This window comes from Urocampus carinirostris, chromosome 16 (genome assembly GCF_059441175.1).
Source record: "Urocampus carinirostris isolate Australia breed hairy pipefish chromosome 16, RoL_Ucar_1.0, whole genome shotgun sequence".
Taxonomy (NCBI): Eukaryota; Metazoa; Chordata; class Actinopteri; order Syngnathiformes; family Syngnathidae; genus Urocampus; species Urocampus carinirostris.
Genome location: NC_142364.1, coordinates 21,823,838 through 21,841,318, shown reverse-complemented (window position 1 = coordinate 21,841,318; position 17,481 = coordinate 21,823,838). Strand labels below are relative to the sequence as shown.

Here is a 17,481-nt window from a genome sequence, read left to right as displayed (position 1 = left end):
CACCAAAATAAAAGTTGTCCAAAACTCTGGGACATGACAAAACAAACAGTTGTTTCTTCCAACTCAACTAAACAAGACAAGGCATAACAGAACGGACAATGTTTAAAACTAAAACAGGACAAGGCATAACAGACCGGGGAATGTGTATATAATGAGCCAGCGCCCGCCAAACCCACAACCCAGCCTTAAGTAGCAGACCAGCAATCAGCTAATCTGCTACAGCTTGAGTTCGGGGGCGCGGCAGACTGGTCGCCACGGCGACCGTGACACCACGGCTCCATGCCCTTACAAAATGTTGTGTTTTCCCTTACAAAATACAAAATAATCCTGCACCATATTTTTTTTCAAACGTGTTTATTTATGTAGTTTAACATGTTATATTGTACATGTGTTTCTTTATATCCTATATATTGTTAATTAACATTTTGTTGTGAGATACTGAGTTGCTCGACATGAATGAGGTTTATTATAAAAAGGTTCAAAGATTAAGTAGCTTGGACGTTCACTGTAGGAGGAAAAAACACATGCAAATATAATTAAGTAGTATAATACATTTTCTTATTCAAATTATTAATTCATTACCTGCATTAATTTATTGTTGGTAATATACTGATTAAAGAGATAACCACAAACCAGTCTTTTTTCATTTTCTCCTTTTATACTTCTTTTTTTTCTTAACTTCTTTATCCAACAATAATGATTCGTAATATAATGCACCAAACCAAGTGAGCTGTTTGAGAGCCGGCTTTGTTTAATGAGTTGAGCCGAAAAAGACAGTTCTCTAAAAAGAGACAGACTTCCTTTCACTACATAACTACCAGATGAAAACCGAGGCGGCAGATGCATGCGCACAGTAGCATCAAACCGCTCGCTTTGTTTGCAACAGAAAAAAACGATACCGAGATAGAGGCTACCGTGGCGAACTGGTTTGACTTGATTGATTTGCCGTTTCGTCATAGTCGGTACACGTCTTAAAATGCATAATAAACATACTTTTACGGCAAAAACGTACAGGTTGACGGGTATACGTTATGTTCTTCATAAGAGCATGTAAACTTTTGACTGTACAATTTCAATTAGCTGCTACGAAAGGTGGTTGTGGAAAGTAGAAGCAGGAAGGGAGAGGACCCATCTGGGCATCCCCGGCAGAGGACTGGAGGATGCTGCTTGAGAGGGTGGGAAGAAATCCCACTTGAGAAGACAGAGCTATGCCCCTGCACAATAGTATTGCCCTTTACACATTGGTTAACTACTGTTAAAAGTGTCGATAAAAATTGTTCAAACCTCATATTGTTAGAATATGATATAATGAAATTGTGAATGTATTTAATTGCTGTTAAAAGTGTCAATAAAAACTCATATTGTTGGGATATGATATAATGAAATTGTGAATGTGTTTAATTGCTGTTAAAAATGTCGAAAAAAATGGTTCAAACGTCATATTGTTAGATATAACGAAATTGTGAATATGCTTAATTGCTGTTAAAAGTGTTGAGAAAAAATGTTCAAACCTCACATTGTTTATTTGCTGTTAATAGTGTCGATAAAATTGTTCAAACCAAAAAAAAAACAAAAAAAACCCTGCACAATAGTATTGCCCTTTACGCATTGGTTAACTGCTGTTAAAAGTGTCGATAAAAATTGTTCAAACCTCATATTGTTAGAATATGATATAATGAAATTGTGAATGTATTTAATTGCTGTTAAAAGTGTCGATAAAACCTCATATTGTTGTAATATGATATAATGAAATTGTGAATGTGTTTCATTGCTGTTAAAAATGTCGACAAAAATGGTTCAAACGTCATATTGTTAGATATAACGAAATTGTGAATATGCTTAACTGCTGTTAAAAGTGTTGAGAAAAAATGTTCAAACCTCACATTGTTTATTTGCTGTTAATAGTGTCAATAAAATTGTTCAAACCCAAAAAAAAACCCTGCACAATAGCATTGCCCTTTACGCATTGGTTTACTGCTGTTAAAAGTGTCGATAAAAATTGTTCAAACCTCATATTGTTAGAATGTGATATAATGAAATTGTGAATGTATTTAATTGCTGTTAAAAGTGTCGATAAAACCTCATATTGTTGTAATATGATATAATGAAATTGTGAATGTGTTTAATTGCTGTTAAAAATGTCGACAAAAATTGTTCAAACGCCATATTGTTAGAAAATGATATAACAAAATTGTGAATATGCTTGATTGCTGTTAAAAGTGTCGAGAAAAAATGTTCAAACCTCACATTGTTTTTTTGCTCTTAAAAGTGTCAATAAAATTGTTCAAACCAAAAACCCCCAAAAACCAACAACGTTTGTGTGACGTCACAAGTACCACATTCTTCCCATTTTTTTGCCAGAAAAAAAACTTGTCTGGACGGATATACCATTTTTTCGCAGTGACTGTTAAAACGCAAACTGCAGTAAAACTTTCTTCATTATTACGATAGGAAACGCCGCGGTAAGTGTTGACGTTTTGTTTTGTAACTTGAACGCATCGAGTTCAAAAGAGCTACAAAATCGACGCGTAGTAGAAGCATCACTTTGAAGCGCAACTTGAACGTTTTATACGAAGTTTGATGTCAAACCCATAGCAATATTTGCTCCTTTATATTAACATCCTTCTTCTCTTAGCCTTTTTGTCATAGTAGATGTGAAATGACGCCAGGTTACGATTTACTTTTCGAGCCGTTTTTGAAAACGTGGCAGCGAAATAAAAAAACATCGTCCAGTTTCTTTCAGATATGAAATAGATACTTAAATAGAAATGAGGTTCAATTTTACACTTAAAATTTATTAAAAAAAGAGTCAAGTTGGTTTAGCCCTTACAGTATTCACAAGAAGTCTCAAAGGGCTATACAGACTATTAATACACCATGCATAAAAATCCATACGTACTACGATATCTTAAGGTGGGACACGTAGTACTAGCTCAAACAAATGCCTTCATCTGGATTTAATTTAATAATTTAATATTTACTTCTTGTATGACAATAGCGTTCGTGTTTTCGTGCTAATTTTAGGTCTGATTATTTTACTGCTTGTATACTAATATTTAGGCTTACTTTAGTATTTATTGATTAGTGTTATTTAGTGGTTTTCGGCTAAAGTAATTTAACTGGGGGCACTCTGGTTACGGTGGGAACCACTCTTCTAAATAAGAAACATCTTCCGCCTAACACAAGGAGTCACAAGGGGTCTCAAAGGGCTGCTCAGACCACAGATTATTTCAAACTACAGACTGTTATGACATCACCCCCTGATCTAAAACCTACACGAGGAAAAGGAAAAACTCAAAAACCTCAACGTGAGGAAAATGATGAAACCTTGAGAAGGGACTGCACATGAGGTAACCCCCCTTGTTGCAATAACAAATAATACACAGATATTGTCAACGTGAAATATAGGTCATTCATAAGCTATAGAATAGAAGTGCATTTTAGGCCTAGATTTGAACAGTTCAACTTAGGTTACAGATCGAATATCAGTGGGCAGAGGATTCCACTGCACCGGGGCTAGAATGGAGAACGGATCTCTTCTTGGCTGTTGGGATCGCTACTAGACCAGCATTTTCAGAGCGAGGGCTCCGGACCGGAACATAGGGGGAAATTAAATCTGAACGATATGAGGTGTCTTTAAGCAGGGGTCTAAACTCAATTAGTTCAAAGTACACCACACACACACACACACACACACACACACACACACACACACACACACACACACACACACACACACACACACACACACACACACACACACACACACACACAGGTCTATACATGTCAACGGTACCTTCTATTGCACAATATTTGGAAACTAAAGTCAGAAAGTGCAAATAATGTAAACAATACAATATATAAATAAGCATTATAACCATAGTGACAACGAATTTACAGTTTTTTTTTTCAGGAACAGTAAAATGTTCACATTTTCTGGGATGGAGCTTGCTGCTCTCTGTGCGGTGAATTTTTTTCTTGTTTTTATCGAAGTTTGCCACAGTAGCAGACCACTTTACCACACAAATGACACGTGGCGGTGTGCTTTTCTGTTTTTGAAATAAAAAAAAGTCCACTTTGGCTGCGCTTCCCGTTTGCCTCTGTCATATTTAGCTTCTGATAAGGGTTTGTGCATAGATGTGGCCCTCTTTTGCCTGGCAGGCAAGATGCAGCAGCAGGCCAGGAGGGGAAAGGTTCTAAAACTGTGCCTGTCAGTCACACAAAGAGGCATAAATTTAGAGTGTCCAGGGTGCGAGGTGATAAGGAGAAGGACTTTGCTATCTACATATAAAAGTGGTACTTTGAGGAAATTGGTGGAGGGGAAGTTTAGATCTCAGGACTATAGTATTGATCCGATCCAAAAACTTGCTTAGCATCGATGCTATCGATATTTGGATGGATCTGCACATCCCTACACCCAAGTACTGTACAGAACATTTGGCTTCTCTTACTGCTCCAAAAAGCCAATCATCCAATCCAATAAACCTAAAAGGGGAAAATGTTTAACATTACAAAATGATGCAATGAACCAATTACATATCATTTTGCACATAATTGCGTGAAAAATTGTCACCTATTCCTTGTTTTAAAAGCCGTTCTCGATGCAGTTCTTAAATGCAGTGATATTGTAGTTGAATGTGGATAAACATTTATGAACATTACTGTTTTTTAAATCGCTCTCCAGGTGAACTCGGGCCGCTTCCGTTTAAGGCAGCATGGCTAAGGTGGCCCGGAGAGCCAACGAAGGCCTGATGATGATTCAGGAGCTCGATGATCGCCTCAAAGAGCACATTGACAAACTGGAGCACATCCGCCTGGTCGCCGTTGAGCTCAAAGACAACTTGTCGGCTGTGAGCGAGTCTTATTTTACAGCACTGGTACTGTTTGTCACAATTTTATTTTGCATGTGATGTTTTCTGTTTTCAGGGTGAAGGTGATCTCTCGCAGTCGCTTCGGGATCACGTGGCTTGGTTGAATCGCTTGTCAGATCGTGTGGAGAGCCTTCACGTGAACACGTCTGTTTTTGTTCAGGTAGGATGAGGGCAAATGTTGAGATGACTTTTTTGAGTATCCATCTTGAAACAACCATCTTCTATTCATGCTTTTCATTCATTTTTATGACTAACCGGAACCTGCTGCCACGTTATATACTACTAAGTAACTGAACAACAAAACGACTGACTAAAAAATTGACTAGCAAAACAACCAAACCAGACCAGGCAACCAACCAACCAACTAGCTGAGTGAGATAATCAGTTACCTTTTAGATGGATAACTAACCCACTGAACCACTATTTTCTTGATACAACTGACTACATTTAATACAAAGTAACCAGCTGTCGAAAATCTAACTTGGAATCTGTCTTGCCGGCCAACAAAATTACTGACAGATAACCACGGGTTAAACAAACTAGACACCAATTAGCTGATCAAATATAATAACACATACTGCCCAATTGCCAGTATGATGGCTGATTAACTTGGTTACTATGTAACTAGTTTTCTTCCATCTGAAATTGCCTGCCAACCAAATAAATATTTGACTGTTGAAGGGACAGTGTATAGTGATAAAAAAAAACAATATGTTTTAAAAAACAATTTGGATTCAAATTCTGAGCTAAACTACATTGACTACTATATGAACAATCATTTTTTTAAAAAAAAAGCAAGTAGGTCAGGAAATTGGCATTTATTTGACATTACATGAAGGAGTTGACATAGTGTTTCGCCATACTGCGGCTACACGTACCCCAAAACTTTGAAAAGGCTGATGGGAAAATATGAGTAAATTGATGCCTTTTTGGTCACTTTAAGTCTCTGTAGTTTGTATTCTTCCTTGTGCTTTTTAGCACTTGTTTTTGGTGGCACTACAACATAGAGCAGGGGTCGGGAAAAAAAAGATTTTGAGAGAGCCACATCAAATATTTTATGACAACATTCAACAAACCCGCTCTCCAGACAAAATCTAATTCCTCAGCAAATATTATTTCACTGGGACTTATTTGATAATTTGATCAATTCTATAAAATAATAATGCTGGAGCCTGTGTTACATATCAATATAAATATACCACTTAAAATGTGTCTCCCTCCCTTAATTACTTAAGAGTGTTGAGACTCATTTTGATTGTTATTTTTGTCTTAAATAATGGCTTCAAAACAAGGTGCGAGCAAAGTTATTTTGTAAAAATGTCACAAAATACTGCAAACGAAAAGGATATTGTCGTATTAATCTTTGGCGCTGACTCCACTAAGCGAGAGAGAGAAGGGTGTGCCGTGTGCTCTGTGAGATCCGCCCAGCGCTCACCCACTCAAATTGCTCTGAGTGGTTTGTTGGCGTTACCCGGTATTTACAGTTTTATCAGAAGGTTTTCATCATAAAGTATGTCAATAGTGAACATACATAGTTTAACAAGCCTCCATTTAAACCCTTTGCCAAAATGGGGTACATTAGAGTGACACCCTTACTGTGCTGTAATTTTTCGGTACCACTAAAGCTTCGCATGAATCAAATCCAGGCTGTTATCAATTAACCATAGAACTCCACAGATGAATATGCAGTAGTTATATTTTATCCCAGAGCCATATGTACTCATCGCAAGCTATCGGTTCAAGACCCCTGCCATAGAGCAGCATCCACTGGTCAAATAATACACACTGACTATTTAACCAAATGGCTAACTTAATTGGCAGTTAATTTGCGGGTGAAATGACGACCTGACTGTACATATTGCTGACCAACTAACTGATAAACCAACCAAGCTGACTTAATAACCATCTCTCAAGCAGACTGCCAAAAGAAATCTGTGAAAACAGATGGTTTGCTAAAAAAAACTGCTAAAACTGACCGACTTGTTGGCTACAAACTGACTTTGTCATCCACCAATGTAATTAATGAAGTGGTAAGATAGTTAAGTAAATGATAATGCAATTGATTGACAAACCAATGTGACCAATTGTGTAACGCTAATCATCAACAAGCTGACTTATAGATTTACTCTCTCACAAATTAGATTATTGACTAAATTTGAAATTTGGGAATTATCAATCTAATCTAGTTGTGTATTAGTAACAATAAGGCGGAGGCGTTTCAACCACCTTATAATTTTTTTTCTTTAGATGAACCCGAAGCCTCGGGCTTGGTCAGGGAGGCAGTCTTACAAACACGGCTACCGACCGGCTCGTCCCCACTTAGCCGATGATGCGCAGTCAGAGATATGTTGGTCTCCAATCCGGACGCGAAGGAACAGCGACGCCGCTTCCGAGATGTCTTGCAACTGGTGAACTCCCACGAGAACATTTGTGACGTCTGCCTATGAAACTGTCCTAAAATTTCGGATGTATGCATTTTATAAACAGTGATTTGGACTTTTTATTTCTTTTTATCTTCTAAACATATAATCTCTTTAAATAAATGTTAAATGAGTCATAGGGTAAGACTTTAAATACTCTTTGACAGTGTTGGGCACATTTCTGGAAAAAAAAAGAAGTAATTAGTTACTCTAGCTACGCCCCAGACTACTGACACCAAAAAGTAGCGTGGTTTTCTAAAAGTAACTATCGGATTACAAGTAATCATATATTCTCATTTAGAAGCTGATCCTAAAACTACTTTCAAATAGCCACATAATACAACCAAAAGGAGAAAATGTGTATATCAACATTTGGACACATTAAAACCTCTTACATTTCTTGTGCAATCTTTAGACGTTGCAAACAAACACTTAGCCGAGACACTCTTATATCCATTTTTTCTCTGGGATTCAAACCTCTCAAACATCTCCTTCTCAATTTCAGGGTACTTTTTTTTGTTTCTCCAGGCGTGGTGAATTGAAGAAAAAAATAAATAATAAAAAGACCAAAATCCTGCCCACTTTTACAAAAATTCTGTGCTCAGGTTTCCGTCATTTATCTTCTGTTGGTTTACTGTTTCTGTATAAGCCATGCGCCCTTCCCGGAACCATTAGCTACTGGTTGCACACAACCAAATATGTGCATATAAGGTGGCTCCCTTATTTGAGTATTTTATTTTATATTTGTAAATTCTGCTTTGATGTATATATGATAGGGAGATTATCTACATGAGGATAAATGTGCGCCTTTGTGCTTGTGACAGCACCGTCATAACTGCATTTAGTTGTACTTTGTAGGTAAATATTTACATCCTTCTGGTATTAACCCTAATGGATCAAGGGATGTATGTGACAACGTAATTAGAGCAAGAGTACTTGATGGTCAGAGAACACTATATTTAATTATCTGTATTTATACAGTAGAGGAGTAACAAAGTAACACATCAAGTAGTAACAACAGTATGGTTACTTATATTTATTAATAACGTATTACAGTACTTGTTACAAAGAAATTAAATTGCATTCCAGGGATGTGTTCCTCTGTAATGTGTTTGTCTCAACCCTGCTATTTGAACAGTATAGATTTTTGATGACTTTTTTTCCTAATGAGATAACCATAAAAAGAAGCCCCTAGCTGCCACATCCAATATGGTTGTCAAACTGACATGTTAAGGATTTGTCTTAAAATGTCTAATGTGTGCAACACATGCATGCCGATTTGAAACGTTAATTTCTTTATATGATGTAAACATGTATTCTCTTTGAGTTTATCTTTATCGGGTTGTCCATCCATCCATCCATGATCTGCACCGCTTATTCTCAGTAGGGTCGCGGGGGTGCTGGAGCCCTTCCAAGCTCTCTTCAGGCAGTGGATACCCAGAACTGGCTGCCAGCCTGTCGCAGGCCACACAGAGACAGACAACTCACTTGCTAATTCACACCTAGGGACAATTAACCTGACATGCATGTTGTCGGGAATGTGGGAGGAAACCAGAGTGCACGGAGGAAACCCACGAAGGCACGGGGAAAACATCCAAACTCCACCCGGGGAGGCTGCGGTATCTGGACTTGAACCCTGAACCTCTTGGGCTGCGCGCTAACCACCCATTCGCCGTGCCGCCCTTCATCGGGGTGTATTGTAAAACAATGAAAACAATTTGAACAGCATGCGTTGTGGCCATATTGGATAACCGTTAAAGGAAGTCCTACGCCGCCACATCCAACATGGCTGACCGCATGACGTGTTACGGAACTGTCGCTACCTGACATCGATGTCCAACTCTCATCTTGTCAATAAAGCTTTGTAAAGAAAGCGTGGTGCTTGATAGTTCTGAAGACGAGGACGACGTGCGTGTGGCTGCCATAAAAAGCACCAACAAGTCGACATTTTCGACTCTATTTACTATTTTCAGCCTTATTACTACAAATAGCAAAGAAAATGGCCGAAAGCGATTGGGACACCGTGACTGTATTGAGGAAGAAAGGTCCGAGTGGTGCACAATCCAAGTCAAAGCAGGTATCATGTTGTTTCTGCCATGTTCCTGTTTTATTTTTGTCATTTTCTTTCGGAGTGGTTACTATTTAAATACATTCGTTTTAAAAACATGAACTATATTAAACAGTACATGAAATCGTTACGCGTCACCCATAGCAATTTCGTCAGTCATCTAGCTAACTTTGCTAATGTTTCGTTGGGCATGCCAATGAAAACACAACAATATCTAAAACCGAATTGGAACCGATTCTAACTGTTCACTATGGGGACGTGTGTGACATTTGTAAATCTCCATGTTTTAGATGGGCTCGTCCAACTCGTTGCGCCGCTTTTAAAGCTTTGCTCAAATAGTCCAGCCACTAGCTTGGCAATAAACTAATACACCGCTATTACTTTTTAAAATTCAAATTTTAGACTTATTAAATGAACTTGGGGTTGGTTGAAGTAAAACAGGTTTGTTGTTTGAAGTGGTACTGACGTTTGCAAATGTATTGCCAGGCTATAAATTAGGACCTAATCACTGGTAGCTCCCTCTAATAAACAATTTCTTTGGGTGGAATGCATTGTAAGTACATTTCAACCACTAGATGGCGATACGAGTGGTTTATTCGTAATTGTCTCGATGCTAAAAAAGACAGTTATTTGAATACAATGCAGTTTTTCTGTATTCTATATCTATTGCGGATATTTCCACCTTAAATGAACTCTACACATACTGCCTCGATTCATTATCCCTGGTGGACTATTGATGCTAGCGTAGGCCGACATCGCTCATGTTAAAATTGGGAAGGGGGGGGTGGTGGCACTTGGCTGATTTTCTGTTATCGTGGATGGTTTTTGTCCCCATTAACCACGATAAATGCTAAATGGTCTGCATTTATATTGTGCTTTTTAAGTCAATGAAGACCTCCAAAAGCGCTTCACACTTACTCACACACCAATAGGGAGTCAGCCATGCAAGGCACCTACCTGCTTATTGGGGGCATTAGGGATTTAATGTCTTGCCCAAGGACACTTCAATATGTAACACAGAGGATCCGGGAATCGAACCTGCGACCTCTTGATCCCAAGACGAGTGCTCTTCCTCCTGGTCAAGTTTATTTGTATAAATCACAAGACTGTACAGACTACTATTATGCCATCCCCTGATCTAATGCCTACATGAGGGCAAGGGAAAACTCAAAAACTTCAGTGTGAGGGAATGAAAACACCTTGATAAGGAGCTGCTCATGAGGGAATCCCTTATTCACAATGACCAAGCTGCAATGGATGATGCAAAGTATCCTTTTCCTCATTTAAATGAGGGATTACAGTATTGGTGTTTTGAAGCGCAGACTAGACTTGTCTTTATTGTCATTGATTACAGCGTAATGTACATTTTTTACAATTAAGACGTGGTACTTAAGAATAAAGATGTAATAAAGATTTGAAAAGAAGATTTACGAAATGGTTTTAGACTGGCCTAAAGTGCATGTTATTATAAAATAGTGCAACTACATAAGTATCAACATTGTGCAGACATAAGAATGAACTAAATATGAATATTGGGGAAGAAATTGTTTCAGAGCCTGTTGGTCTTCGTTTAAAGGGACCTGTAGCGTCTGCTAGAGGGAAGCAGGTCAACAAGAGGTGGTGGCCGAGCTAAAAGGTGTCCTTTGTGTTGTCGTCTCTGCTGGGGTAGCGACAGCCAGCAATGTCCATCAGACTGGGCAGTGAGCAGCTGATGATTTTCTGGGAGATGTTGATGACTCTTTCTAAGGTTTTCCTATTTGCTGCCACGCACTCTGTATATTGTCACGTAAGTTTAGTAGTTTAATATGTGCTAACAGAGTATTGCATTTTAAATGGGGTATTAGATGCTTAAGAAACCAGTGTGTATTATTTAGCACCTCCAAGTGGTTAAAACGTCATTCATTAAAGTAAAAACATTCACGTAAAAATGCATTTTTAAAATAGTTGTAGGTTGAGAAATTTGCATTTATTTTAGGTTACATGAGCCACAACTAGAGGGAGCTGTTATGATTGTCTGCTATCTTTCCGCTACAGATACCACTAAAAACAAAAAATATATATATTTTTTCCTTTTCTTGCATTTTTAATTTTGTTTCTATGTTCCTTTTTATTCCCCTTCTTTCCATAGTTTGCAATAGTTTGTAGTCTGTGCAGCTCTTTGAGACTACTTGTGATTAAGGGCTATACAAATTAGCTTGACTTGAATTTTTTTGTTTTTCTCCTTTTTTCTTTATCTGTTTTCCTTTTTTTTTCATTTTCCGCTTTTCGTTTTATTGTGTTTTTTTCTTTTTCCTCCGTCTTTTTTTCTTCTGTCTTTAGTCTTGTTTTTTTTTTTACTCATTTTCATTCCTTCCTTTTGTTCTTTCTTTCTTATTTTTCTGTCTTTTCTTCTTTTTTCTTTCGTTATTTTTTTTTCTTTTTGATTTTTTTTTACTCTGATCTCATTTCGTTTTTCCTTTTTCTTTTTTGTCTTTTGTTCACAAAAGGCTTGGAAAAAATGATAAGAAATAAGTTCACTTTGAGTCTTCATAGTTTGTTTTTCCTTGTGCTTTTTTGCACTCATTTTCCAGTGGCACTATACAATACAGCAACATTTAGTAGTAAAATTACACTCAGTTCCTTAGCTATTAGTTGTAAAAAATGAGTTTGTTACAATTATTAGATTTTTCTATATATCAAACTTTTATTGATTACCACTTCATTATCATGTGCTTCAACTGGCCATCTGCTGCTAGATATCACTGTTTATTTTGAATTTTATAAGTAAGTTTAAATATTAACTATTTCAATTAAAGAAATTACTTTAACCTAATTATCTTTCCTACTTGGTTAATGATGAACTAGAAAGGTTTGTATTGAGTCCAAAGTTCATGTTTTGAATCCTGGGAAATTACTTCATTATGAAAACAATCGGGTTCACTGTTTATGGATCTCTTTCTCGCCATGGTCATGGGGGCACTACTCCCTGTGGTGTGTATTGGGAAAGTACAGCCTGGCGGTGCTCATCCTTCTCCAGACCGTTTTTTTGGGGTTGGGTTTTGCGCCCTTACATGAAACCGATGGTACAGGTTTCCAGGGTTACCAGTAGCAAGAAAAGCCTCCTGATCTGATTCAGGTATATAACCATCATCTGGTCGCTTGTTGTTTTTTTGATGTAAAGTGTCATCCCGCTCTTTAGAGATTATCTGGACCTTGGCATTGATTGGCAGTGGCGCCATCTTTCCCCGAAAGACTTCTGGTGCTTGTGTGACAAAACTTGTACCATGTTCTAGATCACTGGGAGAAACTCTTTCCTTCTGAAATTTTAAGTATCACATCGTTCAACACTTGTGACATTCATATTTCTGTTGAAAAACAAACTTTGTGGCCATGACGTTATCCATCCATTATCTGCACCTCTTATCCTCAGTAGGGTCGCGGGGTGCTGGAGCCCATCCCAGCTATCAATGGGCAGTGGGCAAGGGACACCCTGAACTGGTTGCCAGCCAGTCGCAGGGCACATAGGGACAGACAACTTACTCGCTCATTTACACCTAGGGACAATTTTATCCGGCAAATTAACCTGACATGCATGTTTGTGGAATGTCGATGAAACGCACTGGAAGGCTGGTATATGAATTTGATCCCATGACCTCAAAACTGTGCAGCAGACGCGGTAACCACTCAGCTTCGGTGCCGCTCGCCATGACGTTATGTCTGTTGCACTTTTGACATATTATAGGCTCTTTTTCTGGTAAAGGACCTTGTGTTTTGTATGTTTTGTAAATATATTCAAATTATTGATGCCTTTAGATGGATAGAATAACAAAAAAATATATCAAAAAAGGAATGAATGAATTAAAATCAAATAAATAAAATGTTTTCTTCAAAAAAAAAAATCAAACGATTCAAAACTACATCAATAAATACACATTGAAATCATTAAATAAAAATGTTCCATTAAAAAGCATAAATATATCCATAATATCCAAATCGGAGGTCACCAACCTTTTGAAAATTTGTTGTTTGGTGCATATACATTTCTAAAATAACTTGTGTTATCAGTATATGGTTACTACGTTATGACCCGTTTGTAATTATTAGAAGTTAAGTCTACCACTAAGACATGATCAGTTAGAAATCAAACTTACTAGAAAATTGCAATGACCCATCACTGGTGCGCATTTATAGAACCTGTCCGCAGGCTACCCAGGTGATCATAGGCGGGTACCTGGTACTTGTGGGCACCGCATTGGATACTTCTGATCTAAATAAATAGATGTAAAATAAAAATGTACTTACCAAAGAACCATCTGATACAATATCACATACAAGTAAGCAATGTAAAACGAACAATTGTCATTAAAAAAGTCTTCTTTCAGGCCATCACTTCTGCGCAGAGACGCGGTGAAGATGTTGAGACCACTAAGAAATGTAAGACACCGCGCCGCTGATATTGTGCTGTCGGGGTGTTGCCATGATAACGTCAGCTTTGCTTTTACTCTTAAGGGGCTGCGGGGCAAAACAAGCAGCACCTAGTCAGCAAGAACACAGCCAAACTGGACCGCGAGACGGAGGAGCTGCACCACGACCGGGTGTCCCTGGAGGTGGGCAAAGTCATCCAGAAGGGCCGCCAGGATAAAGGATTGACTCAGAAGGATCTGGCCACTGTGAGAGCCGGACGTCGCACCAGCACACCTTCTTGAGTCGCCCACCGTAACCAGTTCTGTTTCCGCAGAAAATCAACGAGAAGCCGCAAGTGATCGCCGACTACGAGAGCGGGAAGGCCATCCCAAGCAATCAAGTCATGAGCAAGATTGAGAGAGCCATCGGTAAGTGACGCTGGGGTTTGCTGATTGACATCAAACGTGGGCAAAACCAGTTCTATTTTTTTCCAAATGGAAAATCCAGGACTGGCTCGGAAAATTTGAATATTGAGAAAAAGTTCTTTATTTTCCAGTGTTTCCTATATAATTTTTTGAGACCCTGTTGGGTGGACGGTCGAGGGCAGGCATGTCCAAAGTCAAGTCAACTCATGTTTATTTGTATAGCCCTTGATCACGAAGAGTCTCAAAGGGCTGCACAGACCAGAAACTATTGCAAACTACTAACTATTATGACAGCATGAAGGCAAAAAAGTACACATATTATCAACATAAAATATAGGTTATTCATATGCTATAGAGTAGAAGTGTGTTTTAAGCTTAGACTTAAACATTTCCACTGTGGTTGCGGATCGAATCTCAGGGGGAAGTGCATTCCACAGCACCGGGGCCCGGATGGAGAACGCTCTCGAACCTGCGGATCTCTTCTTGGCACTTGGGATCACTAGTAGACCACCTTTTTCAGAGCGAAGACTTTGGACAATAGGGGGAAATTAAATCTGAAAGATATGAGGGAAGCCCCGCGTGATTCAGGAAATGATTTGTAAGGTTTGAGTCCACAGTAATTTCTTCATTTTCCTCATGTTGAGGTTTTTGAGTTTTTCCTTGCCCTCATGTTGGTTCCAGATCGGGGGATGGTGTAATAATAGTCTGAAAAAATAGTCTGTGTAATAACCTGTGAAGCCCTTTGAGACTCTTTGTGATTAAGGGCTATACAAATAAAAATGACTTGAAGTTGAATTTGTTCATGAGTTTCTTCAGTGTTATATTTTGTATGTTTGTTTGTATAAGTAACCTGTATTGTTTTGGACTAAAAAAATAAATATTTCTTAAAATAATCTGCTCTATAAAGTTGAGTTTAACTTACTTTTGGAAGATGCGCTTCAAGAGGTCCTCCTCCGTGGTAAAAAGTGGCAAAAAAAAGCGTTCCGACCATTTTCTCAACCGCGTCAAGCTTTCTAATTCCACTTTCATTTCAAAAGAAACGGCTCACCTCTTAACACTTTACATCACCCATATTGAATGGATGCACGAGATATTAAACAATAAAAATGTTAAAGTTCTTTGCATAAACATAGTTTAGACGGTATAGAATGTATAAACACTAACTATGAAGAGGAAGCTGATTTTTTTTTCTTCGGGGTGGATGTGGGGTGATCTCTCACAACGCCACCACACGCTGGTAGCGGTGGAAAGAGGCACTACAGTAATATCCTGTACTCTGATAAAGGTGCACACAATACAAAATCTGTAACTTACAGCAATGTCCAGATATTTTTCAACATCCCGAAAAAAATGTTCGCACCAACTGTTTTTCGTAAGAAGAATGGACGTAAGTAGGGGAGCGTCTGCGTTGAAAACCGTTGAGTGCTCAACCATAAAGCTTATTCCGCTGAAATCAACTGTCAAATTATTCTAGCGTGTATTTTTGGGTAGGCTAGCGACAACAACACGCACCTTTGAGCGTCATGCCTCCTGCGATCCTTCTATATATTTACCGTATATCTGCTCGTGACACTGGACGCGCCTCACTTTCGACGAATGTTAAGAAGATAAAGCGTCAGTACACCAAAGTAATTATTATCAACTTACTGAAAAGGGATTTTTATACAATGTTAAACGCTCTGTGTTTTACTGTTCCTTTACTTTCACCAAAAATGAGATACTAAGTGGTTTTAGTTACATTTGCACGAGTAACGTATGCTTGAGGGCATTTAATATATAGATATATTTTTTCAATTTCCTTTCAAGATGTTATGTGTGTTTTCGCTATTGGGTTTTATGTCATGTGAAGTCATGTTTATTTGTATAGCCTTTAATCACAAAGAGTCTCAAAGGGCTGCACTGACCACAGATTATTTCAAACTATTACAACACCATCCCCTGATCTAAAACCTACATGAGGGCAAGGAAAAACTCAAAAACCTCAAAATGAGGAAAATGAAGAAACCTTGAGAAGGGGCCGCACATGAGGTAATCCCCCTTCCAGGATGACCTGACTGCAACGGATGTTTCAATAAAAGATAATACACAGATATTGTCAACAGGAAATATAGGTCCTTCATAAGCTATAGAATAGAAGTGTGTTTTAAGCCTAGATTCAAACAGATCTACTGTCGTGCATATCGAATCTCGGGGGAAAGAGCATTCCACGGGACTGGAAATTCTATCAAGTAAATGTCCCCAAAATATTCGCCTTTTACTCTGGGTGTAACTTATAGATCGTTTTCTTGTCTTAATTATGGAATTTTTGGCTGGTGCAACTTATAGGCTAGAAAATACGGTATATATATTTTGTATTCAGAGAATGATTTACACCCCTTTTAATTGCATGCATCAAGCATGTTATATATTTTTCTGTCCACACGATGGCATAGTGGAGGAAATGAATCATCTTTAAGCCCCCACTGTGTGTGAAGCATTTCCCTGCAGGGCTTCACTGCTTCATAGGGCTTCTTTTTGCCATCACTACTAAGAACCCCATAAACGTGGGCAGCTATGTTTTTTTTTCATACTTTTAAATGTCTACTAGTTTTATTAATGTTTTAAGGTTTTCGCAATCTCTGACTCGGAGCTCAGTTTGTGATCTTTTTACGACAGGCTTGAAGCTGCGTGGGAAGGACATGGGTCAACCGCTGGAGTCCAAAACTAAGACTAAATGAGGACAAAGGCTCAAAATCAGCCCACTCCCAGGATCCAAAAAGCCCAACACCATACCCTTTTCCTCAATCTTCCTTCCACCTCCCCGGGCTGATGAGTCCAGCGTTCCTGCCTGAAGAAGCTGCTGGACACTCCTGGCTGCAGGTTGCACGCTCTTGCCACAAAACGAAGCGCGAAGGCTTCTGCTTTTCCATTCTTTTGCTTCCACGCATCCTCCTCTGATGATTATGAACAAGATTCACTCTGAGGTAAAACAGTCAAATGCGGCTAAATGTCGTTGCATCCTTTTTCCACTCGATTTTAGTGACGCTTGTTTGCGGATGTCATTAACAGTTTTTAATGCTCGGCTTTGAATTCATTGCAAATAAACTGACAATTCACACTTTAAGTTGTTTTTTTTCTTCAATGTGTACACCTCTATAAATAGAACTACAAGTTTTCATTTTTTTCAAAATCTTAAAACAGTGTGTGTACGGTTGCTGAAAATCCTAGAAAAAAATTGAATTTTATTGTTTTCTAGGATTGGAAAGTGCTTGAATTTTGGGTGAAGCGATTTTAAATTCTTAAAATTGTTGTGATTTTTCTTAACCAGTCTACTT

At 38.3% G+C, this 17,481-nt stretch overlaps 2 protein-coding genes across 3 annotated transcripts; both read left to right on the top strand.

Moving 5' to 3' along the window:
* The first annotated feature begins 2,342 nt into the window (after positions 1–2,342).
* On the top strand, positions 2,343–7,426 carry LOC148350715 (uncharacterized). 2 transcript variants are annotated; one of them, XM_088356234.1, is made up of 4 exons: positions 2,343–2,462; positions 4,685–4,850; positions 4,927–5,031; positions 7,119–7,426. In XM_088356234.1, exons 2-4 carry the CDS (start codon positions 4,716–4,718, stop codon positions 7,281–7,283), a joined length of 405 nt encoding a protein of 134 aa, XP_088212360.1. In that variant the 5' UTR covers positions 2,343–2,462; positions 4,685–4,715; the 3' UTR covers positions 7,284–7,426. The 2 variants fall into 2 exon arrangements, with proteins under 2 accessions (XP_088212360.1, XP_088212361.1); XM_088356235.1 differs by lacking the exon at positions 2,343–2,462 and adding an exon at positions 2,718–3,350.
* Positions 7,427–9,141: 1,715 nt separating this feature from the next.
* On the top strand, positions 9,142–17,270 carry edf1 (endothelial differentiation-related factor 1). Its single transcript, XM_088355805.1, has 5 exons — positions 9,142–9,368; positions 13,721–13,772; positions 13,848–14,008; positions 14,077–14,170; positions 16,823–17,270. The coding sequence occupies exons 1-5, from the start codon at positions 9,291–9,293 to the stop codon at positions 16,882–16,884; spliced, it is 447 nt and encodes a 148-aa protein (XP_088211931.1). The 5' UTR covers positions 9,142–9,290; the 3' UTR covers positions 16,885–17,270.
* The last annotated feature ends 211 nt before the right edge of the window (positions 17,271–17,481 follow it).

Coding starts and splice junctions, on each gene's coding strand:
- LOC148350715 (XM_088356234.1), top strand. CDS start 4,716: ATGGCTAAGGTGGCCCGGAGAGCCAACGAAGGCCTGATGATGATTCAG. Junction 4,851..4,926: donor TCAAAGACAACTTGTCGGCT/GTGAGCGAGTCT, acceptor TTCTGTTTTCAG/GGTGAAGGTGATCTCTCGCA. Junction 5,032..7,118: donor ACACGTCTGTTTTTGTTCAG/GTAGGATGAGGG, acceptor TTTTTTCTTTAG/ATGAACCCGAAGCCTCGGGC.
- edf1 (XM_088355805.1), top strand. CDS start 9,291: ATGGCCGAAAGCGATTGGGACACCGTGACTGTATTGAGGAAGAAAGGT. Junction 13,773..13,847: donor TGTTGAGACCACTAAGAAAT/GTAAGACACCGC, acceptor TTTACTCTTAAG/GGGCTGCGGGGCAAAACAAG. Junction 14,171..16,822: donor CAAGATTGAGAGAGCCATCG/GTAAGTGACGCT, acceptor TTTTTACGACAG/GCTTGAAGCTGCGTGGGAAG.